The 21322-nt window shown below is 39.1% G+C and overlaps 4 protein-coding genes across 5 annotated transcripts; 2 read left to right on the plus strand and 2 right to left on the minus strand.

Annotated features, from left to right (window-relative positions):
• Positions 1-1426: 1426 nt before the first annotated feature.
• Positions 1427-5964, minus strand: LOC130210795 (olfactory receptor 1-like). Its single transcript, XM_056441280.1, has 2 exons — positions 5347-5964; positions 1427-1609 (listed from the first exon to the last, which is right to left on the minus strand). Exons 1-2 carry the CDS (start codon positions 5962-5964, stop codon positions 1427-1429), a joined length of 801 nt encoding a protein of 266 aa, XP_056297255.1.
• A 3077-nt stretch (positions 5965-9041) lies between these two features.
• On the plus strand, positions 9042-12504 carry LOC130210645 (olfactory receptor 52N5-like). Of its 2 annotated transcripts, XM_056441111.1 has the most exons (2): positions 9042-9077; positions 11608-12504. In XM_056441111.1, exons 1-2 carry the CDS (start codon positions 9042-9044, stop codon positions 12502-12504), a joined length of 933 nt encoding a protein of 310 aa, XP_056297086.1. The 2 variants fall into 2 exon arrangements, with proteins under 2 accessions (XP_056297086.1, XP_056297087.1); XM_056441112.1 differs by lacking the exon at positions 9042-9077 and having other exon boundaries at positions 11575-12504.
• A 413-nt stretch (positions 12505-12917) lies between these two features.
• Positions 12918-17470, minus strand: LOC130210803 (neuronal acetylcholine receptor subunit alpha-9-like). Its single transcript, XM_056441294.1, is given in 7 exon segments — positions 12918-14612; positions 14614-14906; positions 15001-15533; positions 16033-16196; positions 16323-16341; positions 16343-16466; positions 17360-17470. Coding segments are annotated over 7 exon segments (1638 nt in total). The 5' UTR covers positions 17421-17470; the 3' UTR covers positions 12918-14168.
• Positions 17471-17909: 439 nt separating this feature from the next.
• LOC130210852 (post-GPI attachment to proteins factor 2-like) lies at positions 17910-21154 on the plus strand. Its single transcript, XM_056441349.1, has 6 exons — positions 17910-18174; positions 18373-18546; positions 18625-18874; positions 19481-19587; positions 19683-19791; positions 19916-21154. The coding sequence occupies exons 2-6, from the start codon at positions 18379-18381 to the stop codon at positions 20044-20046; spliced, it is 765 nt and encodes a 254-aa protein (XP_056297324.1). The 5' UTR covers positions 17910-18174; positions 18373-18378; the 3' UTR covers positions 20047-21154.
• Positions 21155-21322: the final 168 nt, after the last annotated feature.

The raw sequence follows: 21322 nt of genomic DNA on the forward strand, positions 1-21322 counted from the left end.
ACAGTGAGATACGGTTGCCTTTGCTTTGTGTAACTTCTTAACTTTCAATTAAATGTATTAAATGTGTACACCTTTCAGCAGTTTTAAATAGATCTGTCATTCAGTTTACTGTGTGTAGCTAATTTTGGATGTTTTCCTTCCCCTTTATTAAAACTAGTACTGCAGTGTCAACCTTAGGATGAGAAATGACCCAGGCTGTGGATCTGTAATCTGTAAAGTGCTGATATACACAAACGGACATTCACATGAACATTATATAGACAAATGCACAACATATTTATAGGATAAATAATCGACAAACACAGAGACAACTCCTCCGCAGTGCAGTAATACATATTGTTGCGAGTGGAGCCTTCATTCTGAAATCAGTGTTTGTTTCTGCAACATAACTCCTCTAATTATGTGTAGTTACAATAGAAAACCGGTTACAACTGGGTTGAACGAATATTTCTTTATTATGCTCCGCTTCAGTTCTGTTGTTTTCAGTGGATAAACTAGAATGGGCACTCGGTAGAGCGCATACCTTCGCATATCACAAGATTGGGCATTGAATTATGAACATTTTGGCATTAGTTGCATGCCAATTGGACAAAAATGTATCGTGCTATGGTAAAAAAAGAGTTTGACCTTTCCATGACCTTGACCTTGACCTTTGACCCGATTGATCCCAAAATCTAATCAAATGGTCCCCGGATAATAACCAATCATCCCACCAAATTTCATGCGATTCAAGAACATTTTGACCTGTTCATGACCTTTGACCTTGACATTTGACCCGATCGATCCCAAAATCTAGTCAATTGGTCCCCGGATAATAAACAATCATCCCACCAAATTTCATGCGATTCGGTTCAATACTTTTCAGTTCTGCGAAAGATTTTGACCTGTTCATGACCTTTGACCTTTGACCCGATCGATCCCAAAATCTAATCAACTGGTCCCCGGATAATAAACAATCATCCCACCAAATTTCATGCGATTCGGTTCAATACTTTTGAGTTCTGCGAAAGATTTTGACCTGTTCATGACCTTTGACCTTTGACCCGATCGATCCCAAAATCTAATCAACTGGTCCCCGGATAATAAACAATCATCCCACCAAATTTCATGCGATTCGGTTCAATACTTTTTGAGTTCTGCGAAAGATTTTGACCTGTTCATGACCTTTGACCTTTGACCTTTGACCCGATCGATCCCAAAATCTAAACAACTGGTCCCCGGATAATAAACAATCATCCCACCAAATTTCATGCGATTCGGTTCAATACTTTTTGAGTTTTGCGAATAACACGCATACAAATAAATAAATAAATAAATAAATAAATACACAGCGATCAAAACATAACCTTCCGGCATTTTCAATGCGAAGGTAATAATTGGGTCCAAGAAAGGGGGAAATAATAAGATTGATTCGCCAAGAATCCTTCTAAAGTACAGGGATGCACTGAGCAATGAGTGCAAAGGTAGTATTCATTAGTAAGAATAAGAAAACAACTAAATGTGTGCCACATGTCTGAACGGCTTTTGTCCAGGCATCAGTGTGACTGGTCATGACACATGTATGCAAAATCTGTACATACATGTATATTATTATTAACAGTGGTCCGCCCTGGAGTAAGACCATATAAATTGTTATCATGGAGAAATGTATAAGCCATCTTAAAACTAGAATGGGCACTCGGTAGAGCGCATACCTTCGCATATCACAAGATTGGGCATTGAATTATGAACATTTTGGCATTAGTTGCATGCCAATTGGACAAAAATGTATCGTGCTATGGTTAAAAAAGAGTTTGACCTTTCCATGACCTTGACCTTGACCTTTGACCCGATTGATCCCAAAATCTAATCAAATGGTCCCCGGATAATAACCAATCATCCCACCAAATTTTATGCGATTCAAGAACATTTTGACCTGTTCATGACCTTTGACCTTGACCTTTGACCCGATCGATCCCAAAATCTAGTCAACTGGTCCCCGGATAATAAACAATCATCCCACCAAATTTCATGCGATTCGGTCCAATACTTTTTGAGTTCTGCGAAAGATTTTGACCTGTTCATGACCTTTGACCCGATCGATCCCAAAATCTAATCAACTGGTCCCCGGATAATAAACAATCATCCCACCAAATTTCATGCGATTCGGTTCAATACTTAAGTTCTGCGAAAGATTTTGACCTGTTCATGACCTTTGACCTTTGACCCGATCGATCCCAAAATCTAATCAACTGGTCCCCGGATAATAAACAATCATCCCACCAAATTTCATGCGATTCGGTTCAATACTTTTTGAGATTTGCGAATAACACGCATACAAATAAATAAATAAATAAATAAATAAATAAATACACGGCGATCAAAACATAACCTTCCGGCATTTTCAATGCGAAGGTAATAAATAAATAAATAAATACACGGCGATCAAAACATAACCTTCCGGCATTTTCAATGCGAAGGTAATAAATAAATAAATACACGGCGATCAAAACATAACCTTCCGGCATTTTCAATGCGAAGGTAATAATAATTTTGCAGCTGGCCCTAGTGATACCATATGACACATAAGACCTTGTTGCTTATCGATGGCCAAAGTGCTATACCTCCTATCTGCAAAATTATCTAGGAAAAGTGGGGGAAAACCTCCTATCTGCACTTAATTTATTTTTATTTTTGTTTTTATTTTTTTGTATTATGTATTGGGTATCCTTAACAGATGGAGCGATAGCACACGTTCAAACAGGAAGACCATACCCCTAAAGCCCGACATTTATTCCTTATACCTCGGCCAATCATTTCTCATACATGCTCACTCATTGTTTACTCGCTGTCATCGTTCCCTGCCGTCAGTTCATCAGCCACCACCAGGTCTGGACTCCACGGGGGGATCTATCTCGTTGGTGATCAAGACTTCAGCATTTCACATAATCTGTTAACAATAAACATTATCCAAAAAAGTGCATTTTGTGTTCAGGCCTTCATGTGTGCTCCAAAAAACGTTGTCTTCGTCATTTTGCAAATGATAAAGTTTTATATGCAGAAAGAACGTGGCATCCACTGCCTCCACTGGTGATACTGACTTTCCTGCTAATAAAACTCTAAATGGCACTGACATTAGTAAGTCTTACAAATATTTATTTTCACAGGCACTTATTTTCCATTTTTAATTATATTATTATTAAATTATTGAACAACATAAAATGTTTTTGACTTCTTTTTTATTATTATTTATTAATGGACCACAAAGCAAACTATGTATCACTCTGGAATAATTACAGTGGGAATAATTAATGTAAAAGGTTTTGCAGACAAAAAAAGTGCATGATAGTAAATAAATACAGTATGTGAACACTTTTAAACAATGTGCTCTAAAGAAATATTTCTCATTATTGTGATTCATTTCCACAGTCTGGCTCTCACATGACGTCCTGTCATCGTATTCTTCATCATTTATTGCAATGACATGCAGTAGAAGTCTCCAGGAGAGAAATCACCTCGGCTGTTTCATGTGATTTATAGTGCTTTTATAAAGGTTGGTAAGATTCATAAACATATCTTGAACGTGAACATTAAACAATTAACCATTCACAAAACATGTAATACTCAAATTAAAAGAAAGAATATGTCAAGAATAAATGATGTCATTTTGTGTAAAGACTCAATTGGCTTAAAGAAATAGGGTATACTGGATTTGAAAGTCAATATAAGGATGAATGTAAAATATTGAATAAGAAAGTCCAAAGCTGGTTCCAACTTTGTTGAATGTTTTCATTAAATTATAGAAAAACATAAAATATATTTTAGAATTATTTGTTTTTATTAATCAAGCACACATCAAACATCTGTACATCTTGAATATATGTTGGACTCTGCAATAATTACAGTTACGTCATTTTAGCTGACGCTTTTATCCAAAGCGACTTACAATCGTGGTACAATAATACACCGTAGATGCAGCTACAGGGAGCAATTTAGGGTTAAGTGTCTTGCTCAAGGACACAATGACTAGGGCGGGGATTGAACCTCCAAACCCCTGATTGAAAGACGGACCTGCTACCCACTGACCCACAGTCGTGGGTTGCAGGTGTTACAGTGTTATTGATTAATGGATGTGAGTAAGTGCAATTGTGAACATTTAGAGCAAACGGTATTTCAACATACAAATAAAGAACAGACTAAATGCCTAAAATAGTTTTACAAAAGGCTTTAAATTCAAATGTAGTGAATGAATTATGTATTTCCTCTTAAACTATGTGCAGCATGAGGCGAATATCTCCATTGTACTTAAACAAAGCAAAGTGCTATACATGTCAGGGCTATGTCACAGGTAGCGAGGTGCAGGAGCTCATGCGCAGAGGAATTGAGGACTTAGTGTAGATTAACACAAAGATGCTCTTAAATGAGTCAAAATTTTCCACACAAAAAAAAACATCCAAAGAGGGGCAGGCAGAGAATCGGGGTTCAGGGCAGGCAGGCAGGGTCGAAGCAGGCAGGGTCAGATACGACAGACAGGACGACGGAAAAAAGACAACAATCCAGCAACAGACAAGGGAAAGAGTGGCTCAATATTTAGGGGAGAAAATGGGTGTCCGACATGGAAACAGGTGTACGACATGAGACGTTAACGAGACAAGAGTGGCTGAGGGCAGGTGTAGGGAATGACACAATCAAGGAGACAGGAGAGGCTGAGGGCAGGTGAAGGGGATGAAACGATCAAGGAAACAGGAGACAGAGAAGACACAGTAGACACCGAGGAGACACAGAGTACACACAGAACACAACCTTACAATACACCCCAGTAGACAGAAAAGAAAATAATTTCCCACCTTACAGAAAAAAAATATTTCATCAAAAATATCCAGAGTAAAACTTCCTGTCCTCCAGTAAAATACAGAATTTTCAAGAAGAAGAAAAATGGTCGAAAGGGATTTTAGGTTTGTGCACTTGTTAGTTTCATGCATAGCTGCTATTGTTTGCATTAACAGTGTTTTGAATTGATTTGCTGATCAATAAGACAACATGTCAGCGCTGGTAGCCCAATCTTTTTTTTAAGACTGTCTTAAGAGTGTTTCGTATTTCACTTGTATACAGCCCATATACAATTGGATTCAGAAGCGGAGGTACAAGAAATATCAGCATGCCCATTATCTTTTGCAAGTTAGCTGAGACATTTCTGAACCTATGTGATAAAATTGTGAAAGTTGCCACTATCTCAAAAGTAATTAATATGAGCAACTGTGCAACACACGTGTTGACAGCTTTTGTTTTTACATCAGACCTCCTTGTCACCACACATGCGATCAGAATCTTCACATAAGAAAAAGCCTGAATAGACAAACTTAGAGCTTGCATGACAGCTGTGTTAAATAGACCTACGATATTATTAATAGCCGTGTTTCCGCACGTGAGCTTCAGAAGAGATGGGTTGTCACAGAATACATTCATAATCACATATTTACACCTGGGAAGCCTTGTCTGTAAAATGAAGAAAGATACAATGAAGACAAAGTCAAGACCCCAAACTAGAGCGATAATACCAAAGACAACTCTGGAGGTCATGACGGAGCTGTAGCGTAACGGCATGCAGATGGCAGCATAACGATCAAAAGACATTGCTGCAAGAATAAGCAAAACTCCGCCACCGTACATGTGGAGCAAGAACGCTTGTAAAACACAGAGATGATAGTCAACCTTGTTTGTCTCTGTCACGATGTCTGAAAGCACCTTTGGTAACATTGCAGTTATGCCTATCAAGTCGTTGAGGGGAAGACTAAACAGGATGAAATACATGGGGTTGTGAAGGTTGCTCTTTAGAATGATCAAACTCAACAAGGTCAGGTTGCAAACGATGCTAAATAAATAAATCGCCATACCAAATACAAATATGGGATACTTTCCTCCAGGTGGAATAACAAATGTGTCGAGGGTTAACTCAGAGCTGAACCAGAAAGATGTGTTCTCCATTGTTTTCTCCGCTTACTGTAGATCATTAAGAAATACATGGAGGAAATGTCATCCTCAGAAATTGCATCGAACGCTATCACAATGAACTGTTGAGAACTAAGCTGCCCATCCTGCTTTATGTGATGTTTAAAGAGACATAAATTGTTCACGTCACTTGTGCCTCTGGGAGAGTCATTGGCTTTCCACTACAGAACACAGTACTTCCACAAAGATATTCACCAGAGGTGTGTCTAAAGAGGTTTCCTTTAGGCCTAAACACATCCCCCTCGGCCTGTAGATGGTGGCAGAAAACACACTGGCTCAAAAATAAAAACCTTTGTTTAGAAAAACAACCTATTGAAACCCAGCATTTTTATTAAATCCTTAGTTTGTCCATCATAAATACTCTTTTTTTTCTTTTATAAATTATATCTAAATATGTGTGTCCTCAAATGACTTAACAATGAAGCTATGGTACAACAGCAGAAATAAATAAAGTTATGAATTGTTGTGACGATGGTGTTAAAGTGTAGAGCTGCCCTCAAATATCAATTCCCAAATGCCATCGGTAAAAACAAAAAAGAGAATAAGTGAAGGCTAGCAAGTCCAGAAGATAAAACAAGATAATCCTTCATTAGCCTCAGTGAGAACATTTAGAGGATTACAGCAGTATAGGGTAAAGGAAAAGAAAAGGTAAAAGCTGAAATATGATATATCTATACAGAATAACATATTTAATGGGAGCAGAGCCGGCTGTGCAGCCTAACAGCAGCAGGAAGGAAGCACCTGCGGTACCTCTCCTTCACACTTTAGCTAAGAACACAGAGGAATGTATTATAGCAACAACAGCAGTCATATATAATGTGATCACTTTCAGAAAGCCAGAGCTGAAGCTTATTTTATGACCAACTGCATTCAAGCAGAGAGAGAATCAGAAAAATGTCATTAATATAATAGAGGAAGAGGAGTTCAAATGTGTCCTTCATGTGAAAAGCTTTAAAACAAAAGCATGATAAGTTACTTCAGTAAGTCACTGTCAACCGCTGTTCGAGGTAAATATAAATGTTTGGGTATTTGTCTTGATGAGAAACTGTGTGTGTACAACATTTCCATTTCCCTGCTCTAGCCCAGTGTTTTATTGTGTTGGTGTGTGGTTGATGTTGTCTTTTTGTGTTCTGATTTTGTGAACCTGGAAGCATAACACATTTCCTCTGCCAGGACAATAAAGATGAACTAAAAATAAAACCATAACTTTGATAATGTTCATTTATTTTTCAGTATACCATAGTTTTTCAATCACATACAGTCAGGACCATAAATATTTGGACATTGACACAATTTTCATCATTTGGGCTCTGTACACCACCACAATGGATTTTGAATGAAACATCACGATGTGCTTTAAGAGCAGACTTTCAGCTCTAATTTGAGGGTCTTTACATCAGGTGAACGGTGTAGGAATTCCAACACATCTTTTTTCGTGTCACCTCCTTTTTAAGGGACCAAAAGTAATTGGACAAACTAACATAATCATCATTAAAATTGTCAATTGTAATACTTGGTTGGAAATCCTTTGCAGTCAATGACAGCCTGAAGTCTGGAACCCAGAGACATCACCAGACGCTGGGTTTCATCCCTGGTGACGCTCTGCCAGGCCCCTACTGCCACTGTCTTCACTTCCTGATGCTTCTTGGGGCATTGTCCCCTCAGTTTGGTCTTCAGCAAGTGAAATGCATCTCCATTGGATTCAGATCACGTGATGGACTTGGCCGTTGCAGAACATTCCACTTATTTGCCTTAAAAAAATCTTTGGATGCTTTCGCTGTAGGTACAGTATATTCATTTTTATTTTATTACAGCAATTATTCAGTTAGCTCAATGTATCATAGTCTCTTCATTAATCAACAGAGGCCAGCCTCTTTGTGTCGTCTGTTTCAGAGTTTGAATTGTATAAATCCGATAATAGAGCTGCCTGTTGTTTTCATTTTAAGACCACACTGCTCGGAAGGCCTGGCATCTGGAAATCTTACTCCAAACCTTCTCTGAAGTCTTCTCTTCTTTAGTTCCCATTACCTGTAATTTCTTTTATTGGTATCACACAACAAAAAGCATACTAATATGATCTTTTCAAACTTAACCTCCTTCAGCAATATTATGTTACTATGATACACTACAAATGACATCAGCTCAATGTCTCATAACTTGGTCAAAACACATTTATTAATGAGCCCCATTGAGATGTAGTTAGAAGAGGTATTATTAACTGTCTCACATTGTAATTAATCCCTGGACAATTGGTAATTCCTTGTTGTTTTCGGATGAAGGATGTTGTTTAATACCTCCTGAGGGAGGCTGTAACATGTGAGGCTGCATGTGACACATACAACCTGCACACATTCTATTCCTTAAATTTAATCTCTACTTTAAACGTGCTAATATGGAAAAATATTCCAGCAAATTAAATTCCTTTTTGGGGTAAAACTATCACAACTTATGTTTTGCTTTGTTTTCTCACAATTAAACTGCCATGCTTTACGAACTATTCAGTTTGAATTGATACGACAAAAGGCTCAATAAAAAAGAAATGCATCACATATTTGACAGTATTTTTTATATTTGTTTATATGTCCCAGCAGGCACGTGCACAGACATTTTGGGGGGCAGGTGCTCAAACCAAAAAAAAGGGCACCCATCGCCAAAATGATTTCTCCAAGTTAAGGAGTTGGTTGCAAGCAACACTTGAAACACATTGTGTCGTGAGAAGACATGAGAGTTGAACAAAATAACATGTTTTCTATTAACAATTTATTTTCATTTACAAAATAATAGGAGCCAAAAATGCCATATAATAAACAACGTACTAACCTCGACCGTTCGGTCATGCCGGGAAATATCAAACTTCTGTAAAAACGTTATAAGGCCTCAATCTGATATTTCCCAGCATGACATCACTCTTGGTTAGTAAGAGGCTATTACAAGTTTAGTTTTTTCTTGCGTTTACTCTTTTCACCCTCTGCAATTACTCATTCAAGATTGATCTTTGTAAAACTGGAAGAGACAAAACAAAGAGAAACATACCACATAAAACAATGTGGCACATGGATAGCATGACACCGAGAGCTATTGTTAGCATAGTTTAGCTGCTCTGTTCTAGCTGTGAATTATTGTGACATTTATAAAATGAATTAATAAATTCAACATACTATCGAAATTGTCTAAATGGCATTTATAAAACAGATCTCTCTCTCTCTCTATCTATCTATCTCTATTTATATATCTCTCTCTCTCAAACATGACGTCAGTAAACAGCTGGACTAGGCTTTGAAATCACGGATTTCGGGAATTTGTGTTTGTTTATTTTTTTTAGGAAACGTCGGACCAGTTGTGACGTAATATTTTCAGTTGTGGTTAATTTATCACCAAACAACGTCAGGGGACAAACACCGTCATGACTCATGACCTGTGTGTCTGATGCTGCGGGTCAGAGGAGAAGGAGGTGCAGCCGTTTGGTGGCGCGAGGAGCACTGCGCGGAGGAGGAAGTGGAGGAGGAGGAGGGAGGGGCGCGGCGGGGGCTCGTGAGCGCCGCGGAGCATGTCGGGGCGAAATTCTCACAAGAACTCCAATAAATGCCCCGACAGATATCCAAACACATTTGGGAGGACTTGATGACAGAGACTATTTTTTATTCTTAAATACTTATTAATGAAGAAAAAAAGTGGGCTCCAGCAAAAAGGGCACTTTTCTCATCCAGGGCAAAAGGGCTGGTGCTTGAGCGCCATAGGGCTCTATCTGTGCACGTTTCCTGTGTCCCAGAAGTAATATAATAATTGAAACATCCGGCCTTTGGGAACAAGGACCTGGTTTGTACAGACAAACAAGCTGTTTGGACATTAGGACACTATGAAAAGACTAATCATCTCACCCAGGAGAAAGTGACACAATGGACCCTTGAGTGCATTAATAATTGATTTGACCCTCTTTTTCAGTTCAGTTAATAGTTATCTCGCCTTACAGCAAAGTGCACGGTGTGAATCTGCTAACTGTTGCCTTTCTTTGTAACGTTTGCACACTGCACTTTCTTTTGGGGTTCCCCCTATCAGGTTAGGCAAACTGTGAACCCTAAGTTGTCCCACAGATTTGCATATACATATTAATACGGATACATATTGACCCACAGACATTTTTCTCTGCTGCCATTACTGAATCCACTGTAACATATTTATAATTAATCAGATTTGACAAATTAGAAGCCATTCAATTAGTTGCATAATTAATATGTCACACTGATATACATATATACATATATATATATATATATATGTATATATATATATACTGATAACAATTAAGATTTAGATTCAATTGTAATGTCATTGCACAGAGTTCAGAAAGACTGTCAAACATTTTAAACCCAGTTTTGCTGACATGTAATTAAATCTCTGATTTTACTTTGCACATGTTTGCATGGGTAGAACTACATTTATACGAACGTGTTCCATGACAACCACACAAAAGAGAGGACACTTGATCTGGAAGACCCTTCACATGACGGGTTTGTGTCAGGGCCCATTTTGAATTGTGTTTCTGTGTCTAAACAAGCTCAATTAAAATTCTAATTTAAGATTCCTGACCCCAATAAGAGCTTCACCCTTCGTTAGATGAAAAGCTGGCGCTCTGGTGGTGAGGACAGTGGATTGACGTCACATTTTACGCTGAACATAAAAGAGATCAAGATCTGGCCACTGAGTTGTGGTTCCCACCTCCACAGGCAGGAGATTTGCAGGTTTAGTTGAGCATTAATGTGAAGGATAACACTTGGCAGCATTGTGGTATAATATTTAGTGTCATCATTGTGATATGATATGATATGGGTTTTATTGTCATTGCATAGAGTACAGGTACAGAAGCAACGAAATTGAAAAGAAAGGGGATGGAAGATTACAGCATAACATGAGGGAAGAGAGGCGAGAAAAAAACAACCCCCCGACTATGCCCCTAGGGGTACAGTGTGGGAGCAGGAAAAAAACACCTTAGCACATAAGCACATACATCTTAAACATAAATTGCAACGAGTAGGAAGGGGGGAGGGGAGGTAAGCCAAAGACTGGGTGATCTAAGCCCAGCCATTGGGGGCAGGAGGTGACCAGCACCGACAAGCAGCCAGCCCGGTCCTTCAGCCATTACAGCGCCGATCACAGGCCCCGTCCTGTCACACTGGGGGGACGAAGCAGATATACTATTTAGTGTCACTTCAATGTGCATAAAGTGACATTCATCCTTAATGTTGTGTTCAGAATGTAATTGTTCCGACCATCAAGGAACACATTTGTGCTCAGTATTTCTGCAGGAGGAGACTGAAATTAATCGCCCAATAAGTAAGTATTATCTTTAAACAAAGTATTAATTATTTAATTAGTTGATGCTTTTCTTGTATTCTCATTCGTAATGCATTTATTATTCATATTCTACTTTACTTAACTCTTTCAGTTTGTGTTATTGAGATTAAGAATGAATGCATTGTGCAATTAATAACAAAATGTACCTAATATGCTACTCAAAATGTTTGATACAGCCATCACGATGAAAGCCTCTGAAAAATCTCTTTTCTGAATTTCATCAGTTCAACCGGAATGGAAAGCAATATGACAAGTAATATCCTAAAGATCCAAGGCTTCGATATATCCCCAGAGTTCATATACCCTCTGTTTTTCTTTCTGCTGCTTGTCTACTTTACCCTGCTTTGCTCCAACATTGGACTCCTTGTGCTGATCATCACTGAGAAGAGTTTGCACCAGCCCATGTACGTTCTTTTTTGTAACCTTACCATCAATGATCTCATGGGTAACACAGTCCTGCTGCCTCAGCTGATGGCTCACATCATTTCAACAGAGCGGTTAATCACCTACAACCAGTGTGTGATTCAAGCCTTTTACAGCCACACGTTCGGAACCGCCTCACACTTGATTCTCATCATTATGGCAATCGACAGATACGTGGCGATATGCCACCCCTTGAGGTACAACTCCATTATGACCACCAAAGCTGTGGTTGTGCTGTCAGCAACTGCATGGGCGGTGTCCTTAGTGCTGGTGTCTGTCTTGATAGGTCTCACAGTGAGGTTGTCCCGCTGTCGGTCGCTTATACAAAATGCTTACTGTGACAACGCGTCACTGTTTAAGCTTTCCTGCGAGAATGTGTTAATCAACAATGTCTATGGACTCTTTTTCACTGTTTTGCTGTTCAGCTGCTCAATGGGAAGCATAGCTGTGACCTATTTCAGAATAGCTGCCATCTGCTGGATCAGGAAAAACAAAGAGCTGAATAACAAAGCACTTCAAACCTGTGCCAGCCACCTTGTTCTTTATCTTATCATGATCTCTTCGGGGTTCTTAACAATTATATTGCATCGTTTTAAAAATTATCCAGATTTAAGAAAAATTGCCTATATTTTTTTTCATGTGGTCCCTTCTAATTTAAATCCAATCATTTATGGAATTCAATCAAGGTCATTGCGTAATAAAATTATCCAAGTATTGCAAAGAAAAGTGACCTCCACATAGTTTGTGATTTTGGACATAGAGACACATGACACATGTTACAACTGTTTCTTTTGAAACCATTTTTATTTAAGTTGCAAATCTTTCTGCATAATCTTTTATTTATTTATTATATTCATTGTCATCTGTTACCAAATTCGATGTGGTTTATGGATACATTTGTGCTATTTGCAAGTTACATTTTTAAACTCAACATTGCAAAGTGTCATCATAAACAATAGACAATGCAATAGTTGACTGACCCCCGTGTCCTCAACCCCAGTAACAAGCTCTCTTCCAACCTCTTGTGTCTTAATGCTAGAATAACATGAAAATCACTATAATCATAATTTCTATTGGCCTTGCAGAAACGGTTTACTACAATAAGGAGTATCATGATAAGATTAGTGTATTGTCATGTATTTGTTTTCTCCGAGTCACAGGGATAATGGTCATGTTTCATGTTCACATTTTAAACAGACCATTACTGAAATCAACTCATATAAGATGAAAAGTGTCACTACATTACAATAATACAGTAACAAAAAAAAACATGACTTGTTGTGCTTACAATTATTTTAGCCTACCCAAAACACATAGCCATTATACTCATATACATACTCAACATTTCCCAAATTAACAGCCGTTTGCTTGTTGAGGTGTTTGAGGTAACTTTTTTAACTTGATTTTGCCTTTCTCATTAAACGACAAAATCCTAAAGTGACATAGTAAATAAAAAATGAAATGCTTTCCATGTCTTTTCAATTATGTAAAGAGGTAAGAGGATCTCTTGATGAAAGGTCAACCAGAGGTCTCAACTGTTTTTCCCCGCAAATCACAGATTAGAAGCACAGTTGTGCTGTGTAAACTTTGTACTCTCCTTTGGGTTTAGAATAATGAGTCATGGCCCGCTTTGCTACATAAAGACCCAGGATAATACTCACATGAAGAGAAGCTCAAATGGTGATAATCCAGTTGATTTAATCGATAATCTGTGTGAGCTAATGAAGACGCTGTTTTCTCTTGCTATGGTTTGACGTACAGAAGCTTTTGTGTTTGTACCGCTTGGCTTATTTACTGTTCTGTAAACTTGAACGATTCTCTTTATTTCACAGATTCATGTCATACGAGTAAAATAAAATGTTCCACATGAGGGATTAATAAATTTCATCTTGTCCACCCCCTCCTAAAGTCTGTCACAGTATAATACATAATACAAAATGCAACAATTACTACCTCAAGCTTATGTGTGAATTGGGTATTTTCTATTCTTCCATATAAATAATAGGTTTTAAATGTGTCCCTTTTATGCTAAAAGAAAAGATGGATTATTTAATTGTCACTGCTTTGGGTTGCATCTTTGACTCTGTTGACTTATTGTTTCAGACACAATGAAATAGTGTCACAAAGAAACTAATCTACATTGTATCTATCTAAAATAAAAAACACACAATTGTTGAAACATGTGTTGATTAACTGACATGCTATTTCTTTGCTGAGCCTACTAACTGTCATACAGTATTGGGACAAAAGTTGGGGGATATAAGTTTTCACCAACGAAACCAATGAACACAAATTGTATTACATATCTAATTCTAATAATTAGGACTTCAGATAGGTGGGTGATGGTAGCCTCCAGAATAGACCCTTACTGAGTGTTAATTAAATTATAGGGTAAAGTAAAACTGTCAGTAAGAGAAGCTTCTCAGATCTGCTGTTAGATGGCTTTGGCCATGATGAGAAATGAGAAGGCTCATGAAAAACACCATGATGAAAAATATCCACATGAAGAAGCGGTCTAAAACTTTAGCTACTTTCTTCCACTCCCCAGTCCTTTTCTGTGTTGCCCTCTGATCTCTGTAACAGTTGGCTATGTACTCAATGTTACGCAGTAGCTGCCTCTCGTTGCTTTGGCTGTAGCAGGAAACCTCTCTGGTTCTTCTCTCTCCATCGCTCACTCCTCCCTTTCTGCTTCTCCTCTGACCCCCTGCCTCTCCACAGTCCATGCTCATGAAAATGCCATTATTCCAAGCAGTGTAGTTGTTGGTGGGGTTCTTCCCAATGGAGCCTATTGGGCTCATCATCTGATCCATGTCTTCCCTCTCCTCGCTGTTCAAGGAGCCCACTGTCTCTTTGTGTTCTCTCCATTTGGAAGACGCAGTCCTCTCTGCCCGGTCCTGCCTGACCATTCATGCTGCAGTTGGTGTTCTTTACCGGTGGAGGCTTCTGATTCTCCGGCTGCGGTGACAAGCAGTTCTCCCCGACTTCATAGACAAAACACATTCTGGCCATGTACTGCAAAATGACTTTCTTGGCCCACTTGGGAACAGGCTTGGCATCAGGACCACAGTGGTGTATGTTCATGATGAAGATGGTCAGGGCAGTTGAGGCCGTGATCATGGTCATCGTTGCAATATAATACTTTCCTGTGGAAGCAAAGGAGAGAGGGTACTCAACAAAGAGTCGCTACTCGCAGTGATCACACCATTTTTGGATTTGACCCCATTTTAGGTTCCTTACCAATAAGTGGCACATTCTCAGATGGTGGCATGATCTCTGCAACCAAGAGCTGAAAGACAGTGAGTGCCAGCATCACGGTGACACCCAAAGACACATTCTCTCCCGAGTCAGCGGGTAGGTAGAAGCCCAGTGGTGCCAGGAAAGAGATCATCACACATGGTATGAGCAAGTTGTAGACATAAAAGGACGCTCTCCTATTCAGCTTCAGTGTGTTGGTCACATCAGGGTAAGGGTCTGCACAGCAGCCATACTGAATAACATTTTTCTTGGCCGGCATTCCCAGCACCTCCCACTCCACATTTTCTACCAGGTCAGCCAGGTCAGCGCTCTCCAAGGCGTTCAGGATGTCCAGCTGGTTACCGCTGTAGGTCCAGGAGCCGTATGTGAACCTGCACTGCTGAGCATCGAAGGGGAAGAAAGACACGTCCACTCTGCAGGAGCTCTTTGTGATTGCAGGGGAATCCCACATAATCTGGCCATCATGCCGGATCACCACATTGGTGTCCATGGAGCCAGTGAAGTGGTCATTGGCACTAAAAAACAAAGAAAATGTTGATTCGAAGAGCGCTTTCAGATATGTTGGCTACCTTTAAGAAATAATTAAGGGGAGCAGTTGCAATGTCCTGGAAAAGGTGGACAAAGAAACTTGATCAGGATATAAAGGCACAAGTGCACCAACTGAGAGGAGAGTTGCACTCGTTCCTCAGTGATGTCTGCATTTTATATTGTTTCAGTAATGCTCAGTGTTTGTGTTTCCATGTGTCTCCATGTTAATGTACATATAGCTGTTATCAGGTCATTTCTAAGTGCTTTACCACTAAGGCAATACTTCCTTCCTTTTTGTCATAAAAGTCATACCTCTGACTGAAATTGTAATTTTTGGTTTCTCAGCATTCTTCGGTATAAAAAACAGACAGAGGCCTGGACACTCCTATGAATAAGGGCTTCAAGGACTGCCCAGCTTGTGCCTTTAATTCTGATCAAAAGAGGACACACTGGGATGATGAATGATTAACTCAATACCAGTCCGACCTACTTGTTATACTGTATAGGACTATATCAGGTCTCCATACATAACTAATAGGTATGCGGATGGTATCGAGTCCATCGTAATCATCATTATTCCATTTGAGGTGTGCATCAACCCACACTTGCCGTATCCATAAATATGCAGTCAAAACTTGGTTTCGCTCATCCTGTAAAACATTAAAAATTATAGAACATACTTCACAACTTGGGAGGTGAAGCAGGTAAAACCGGGATTTGATCAAATATCAACATGGCATTATTGAGTGGCTATCTTCACAGATCTGGTGGCTTACCATGTCGATAATTTGTGACAGTAATCTGCAGGGTCACATTCAGTACGGTGTTTGTGTCCTCCACAGGCCTCAGCGCACTAGTGTAGTTGGTGAACAAATCACTCAGGAGCTTCTGAGCGTATTTCCCCTGAGCACACCAACAGGCTAAGACAGGGAGATAAATGGTTTACAGTCATATTGCCAAAACAGCACATGTTGTGTTTCAGTTCATTGTGCCACATTACTTTTCTATATATTTATTTAGTCAGGGAAGGTATTTTCTGCAAAGAATATTCGGATGTGATGAGTTTGATCAATCTGACCATTGACATTCAGAGTAAATGCAGCGATGTGGATGCTGTGGAGAATATGTGAATACATGACAGATGGCGGAAGGGGACAAAGAGGGATGTCATATTGCCACAGTAAAAAGCTCTAGAAAGAGTTCACACATATCAGCCAGCAGTGACCTTCTCTGCTCCCATGTGGAGTTAAACATGTCTCGATATGATCGTTTTAATAAGGACATTATTCCTGTTTCTTATAAATTACCAGCAACCCTGATTAGAGATGTATGACTATTTTTAAAATGGAAACACTAGTGTGTTCTAACTGGAGCTTGTCTTCCTGTCAACAATGGGTTTGGGCCAGCCAGATGTTAACCCTAAAGCGCTGTTTCTATAAAGCCTCTGAGCTGGATACAAACAAGGTCCGTGGGATCATAATCCCACAGACCTTGTTTGTGTCCAGCAAATCCCTGAACAACTGGTTTTCGGATTGTGGGCTTGCTTGGAAGAGAAATGGTAATCTGGGAGGAAATTAATGATCCATGAAATGTGACTGTAAGACAATGGCATTGTTAGAGCTCTGCGGATCAGAGTTAATAGACAATATTGTATGCACATGTTTTAAAAATGTTTGGCATCTTTGAGGGCACATCTTCGAGAGTTTTCTATCTGGAATCAACATAAAACTGCACTAAACAGTAGAACATTTAAAATGCATCATTTTAGAGCACATGGGATCAGTTCAAATAAATAAAATGAATGGAAACTTACTTGGTAAAATACTGACAAACAGAAGCAAGTGACACAACGTTTGGGTTCTCCATCGTCTCATCTTGCTGAAACAAATTATTTCGATCCCAAGAGCATCTGGGCTGCTGTGTGCCGAAAGAGTTTCATTCACGAAAGACCACGAGCAGAGGAGCAGCACATCAGACTGAGCGGGATCGCAGCTGTTCCTGAAGGCCGTTGAGTGTGAGAAGGACGCGAGGAGAGGCGGGGCTGCACCACGTGTTCAGCACACGTAATACACACATCACGTACAAATATGTCTTTGATAGAATATATGTGGAAAACCCCCGCAAAAATACAAATGGATCATTGGTTTAGTCCCTATAGATGTAGACTATGTGTATTAACATTGTGACTTATTATTTATAAAATACATCTTGTATAGCTCATTTAACGTTAGCCTATGTTCTGTGATCTGGGCATCATCTCTGAACAGCTGCGCCGCCCAAACGCAGCATCCTCAGCCCTCTCCCCCTCCTCCTCCGCTTTCTCTTCCGGGTGCTGATGGTTTCCGTGCCCTGCCTGTGTTTCCATCACGCCAATCTGTCGCACAAGGGCGAGGATGCTGCATCCGCGGGTCGTCTTTTGGGAGCAATCGAGTGTCATTTATTGGATTCAAAAAGTGTCACAGGAATGTAGCATTGGCCGCATGATCCCCAGGTCTTTTTAAACCACTGCATGCTATCATGATAGCGTGATGTCGTGAATGTTATTGTAATAGCGTAGTTATTGACAAGCCGAGCGCGTGCAATGTGTGGCGGCAGTTATTGGTAAACATCAATCAAACATCAATCTAGGTAGGTTGATTCCGTTTATCAGAATGTAGATGTTCAGTCAATGCATGCATACACGTTAAAAATGTCCCAAACATACCTGAGTGAATACATTTACACCATATACATGAGCACACATTTTTTTATAATTCATAAATACCTCATATGTATACTGTATTTGGAGGAAGTTAATCGAGTCACATGCATTGTCCACTGTTTCAGACCAAGATGCTACAAGCCTCCAGTATTTTAGGGCATGAGAGGCCCCTGGTCATCAGGGTATCATTCAGCACCTTTGTTGTGTGTACTGTGTGCCTACCACTACTTGGACTAATAACCTGCATCTTCATATCCTCTGTTCTTCATTATGAGGACTCTACTGGTACACATTGTCGGGTAATTTCTTATTCTGCAAAATGCCCCAGCCATGTTTTTCTTGAAATGCTCATGTTGTACTAAATCATGTGTTTCCAGGTCCCCAATTACCTGCCATCTATCAGTGCCTCAATAAGCCTGAGCCCTGAGTGCCACATATGGCGGTTCTGTATCGGACTGCACTCGGCTCCGAGGCTCCTGGTGGCGTTTACCTACTTCAAATTGTACAAGACACGTTTTACCTCGAAGTTCCCGGAGAGTTTATTCAGTTGCTTCAGCCTGGCCTTTTCTGTTTGTGAAAACCTTGGCCTCTTGCTCCTCACATATGTGTCATCAAGTGAAACATACTGTGAGTAATCCATGGTTATTATTGGAGAGGTTTCATTCAAACCTCTGCTTTCCCTTTGAGTTACATTTTAGGTTAACAGAGATTTTGATTTGTTTTGCAATTGTTTGAATGCATTTTAAGGCTTTGAAATGCTGGTGCTTTACTATACAGAGTAGAGAAGTTGATTTGCAAATTGAAAACTAGCCTAATTTCTATTCTAAACTGAAATATTCTGTGAAGTGAATAACCCATACATTGCAAAAGAAATAAAATACAATATTTATGCTTTCACTTCTTTAAAGTATGGTATAGCGGCTGTAGCTCAGCGGGGTAAGAGGGCCGTCCTGCAACTGCAAGGTTGTGGGTTCGATCCCCGCTCTCCCCATTAGTTGCAAGTCAAAGTGTCCTTGAGCAAGGCACTGAACCCCCAGTTGCTTCCCGGGTGCTTCACTGCATCCCACTGCTCCTTAATAACTAAGGATGGGTTAAATGCAGAGAACTAATTTCCTCTTGGGGATTAATAAATTATATAGGTATAACCCACTGATGCATTGACTAGAAGTCTTTTATTTGGAGATTAATTATTACAATGACAACACGTCCTCTCTCTCTATTTTTTCTTCTTAGTTGTCCATAAGGAAGGCTTTGTGCTCTTCCTTGTCAGTTCCCTTATCTACATGCTGATAACCTGCCGTTTATGGAAGACTATTAAGAAGTATTCATTAAGCCCTGAGGTAAATAATGCCAACTTCTCACAACAGACTGCCATTTGCAGTATGTCCGTTAATTTCTGCTTTTATGTTGTTGTTGTTTTTCATCTTCCATACAGGATGCCAAGTCTCACTGTTGGAAAGTACGCTTCTTACTTCTGAACGTATCCTTCTGTGCTTTCGCCGGATTCTTTTACTGGAAACACACCATGTACTGCGAATCGGGAAGTAAGTAGGCTTTTAAGTCAGTTTGATCATCGGATCTCATCTGTAAGGAGAGATAACAGTGCTTAAATGAAAATGACACCAAATATGTATGTTCATCATGTAGCTCTGTTTCTTCTTTTAACAGGTTACACTTTATTTGCCCTGTTTGAGTATCTTGTGGTCTTCTCCAATATGGCCTTCCATCTCACAGCAGTGTGGGACTTTAAGAGCCGGGAGTTCATGATCATTTCGACCTCTGAAGATAAATACTTCTGACTAGAAACTCAAGGACTAAGTGCTGACTGTACAACCACACAATCACCTGATGTTAACAGCTTTGATACTACACAAGGGGAAGAGAGGGATGAAAGCATTTCCCACATATTTATATGATTATGCTCTTAGGTCCTTAAAGGAGCCAGACAAGCACATGTGCTCCTACGTGTTCAAATCAGTGAGCTGTAAGTGCATTGTTTTAGCCTTAGTGTCTCATGTACGGATACCTTCGCCTATACACACATTCCTATGTTTTGTGAAATGTTACATTTCAACTTTTGTACAATGCACAACAACAAGATGTGGTCTGTATGTGTGCCAAATTAAAGTGACAGTCTTGGTCTACATTTTTTAAATTCAGTTAACAATAGAAATCATGCAGCAGTTCTCAAATGTGAATGATCTGTACTACATGTGACCTCAATGCCCAAGTTCATGCTGCTGGATAAAACCCCACTGTGGCCATGTACAAAGGCAAATCTCTATAGTTTTTCTTTAATAGTTCTAACAACACCTACTGCACCATGGTGAATTTATTTTACATATTAATATGCTTTAAGTTACTTTATGAACCACTTTTCAAAATGCTCATCCTTAAAAGATGTAACCAAGTCTTGTTTAAATGATGATGTTTAGATACTAGTGTAAATATAACCCTTAACAATATTTGAATACCTTAAAACTTCTTGTCATGATCCATAGTCGACCCTGATGATGTAAATATTTACAACTACTAGCAACAAGTTTAATTTCTGCTGAAATGCTTTGAATCATATACATTTATAACAAACTCATACAACTTTATTTTGTTTATGTGTGGTTGTTTCACTTGCTAATGTAAATTAAGATCAGTTAATTATTTTAAAAATCCTCCAACATGACTATATGTACATATAAAGTTAGACATTCATATGTCTAGGATTAGTCAACATTGTTTCATTATTTAAAAAAATAGTTTCCTGACAACGATATGTATCACAATATGTTAAATGTATGCTAAATCAAGGCGATCGCAATTTGTTCCACTGTTGAAGTATAACATTTTAATTATTAATTGAACTACTTGGCATAAGACAAAACTAAAATAAACAAACAAAATCTTCAATAACTAATGTGTCACTTTTTTATTACAATGTATTTACATATAGTTGACACTGGAACGATGTAATGGAAAGAACATCGCATCCCAGTGTAATGCCTGAGACAATCCGCTAGATGGCAAACTTCGGCACTTTTTAAAATGAATTCGACATGATATCAGTACACACTCCGGCCG

The sequence above is a fragment of the Pseudoliparis swirei genome, chromosome 20 (assembly GCF_029220125.1).
Source record: "Pseudoliparis swirei isolate HS2019 ecotype Mariana Trench chromosome 20, NWPU_hadal_v1, whole genome shotgun sequence".
Classification (NCBI taxonomy): Eukaryota; Metazoa; Chordata; class Actinopteri; order Perciformes; family Liparidae; genus Pseudoliparis; species Pseudoliparis swirei.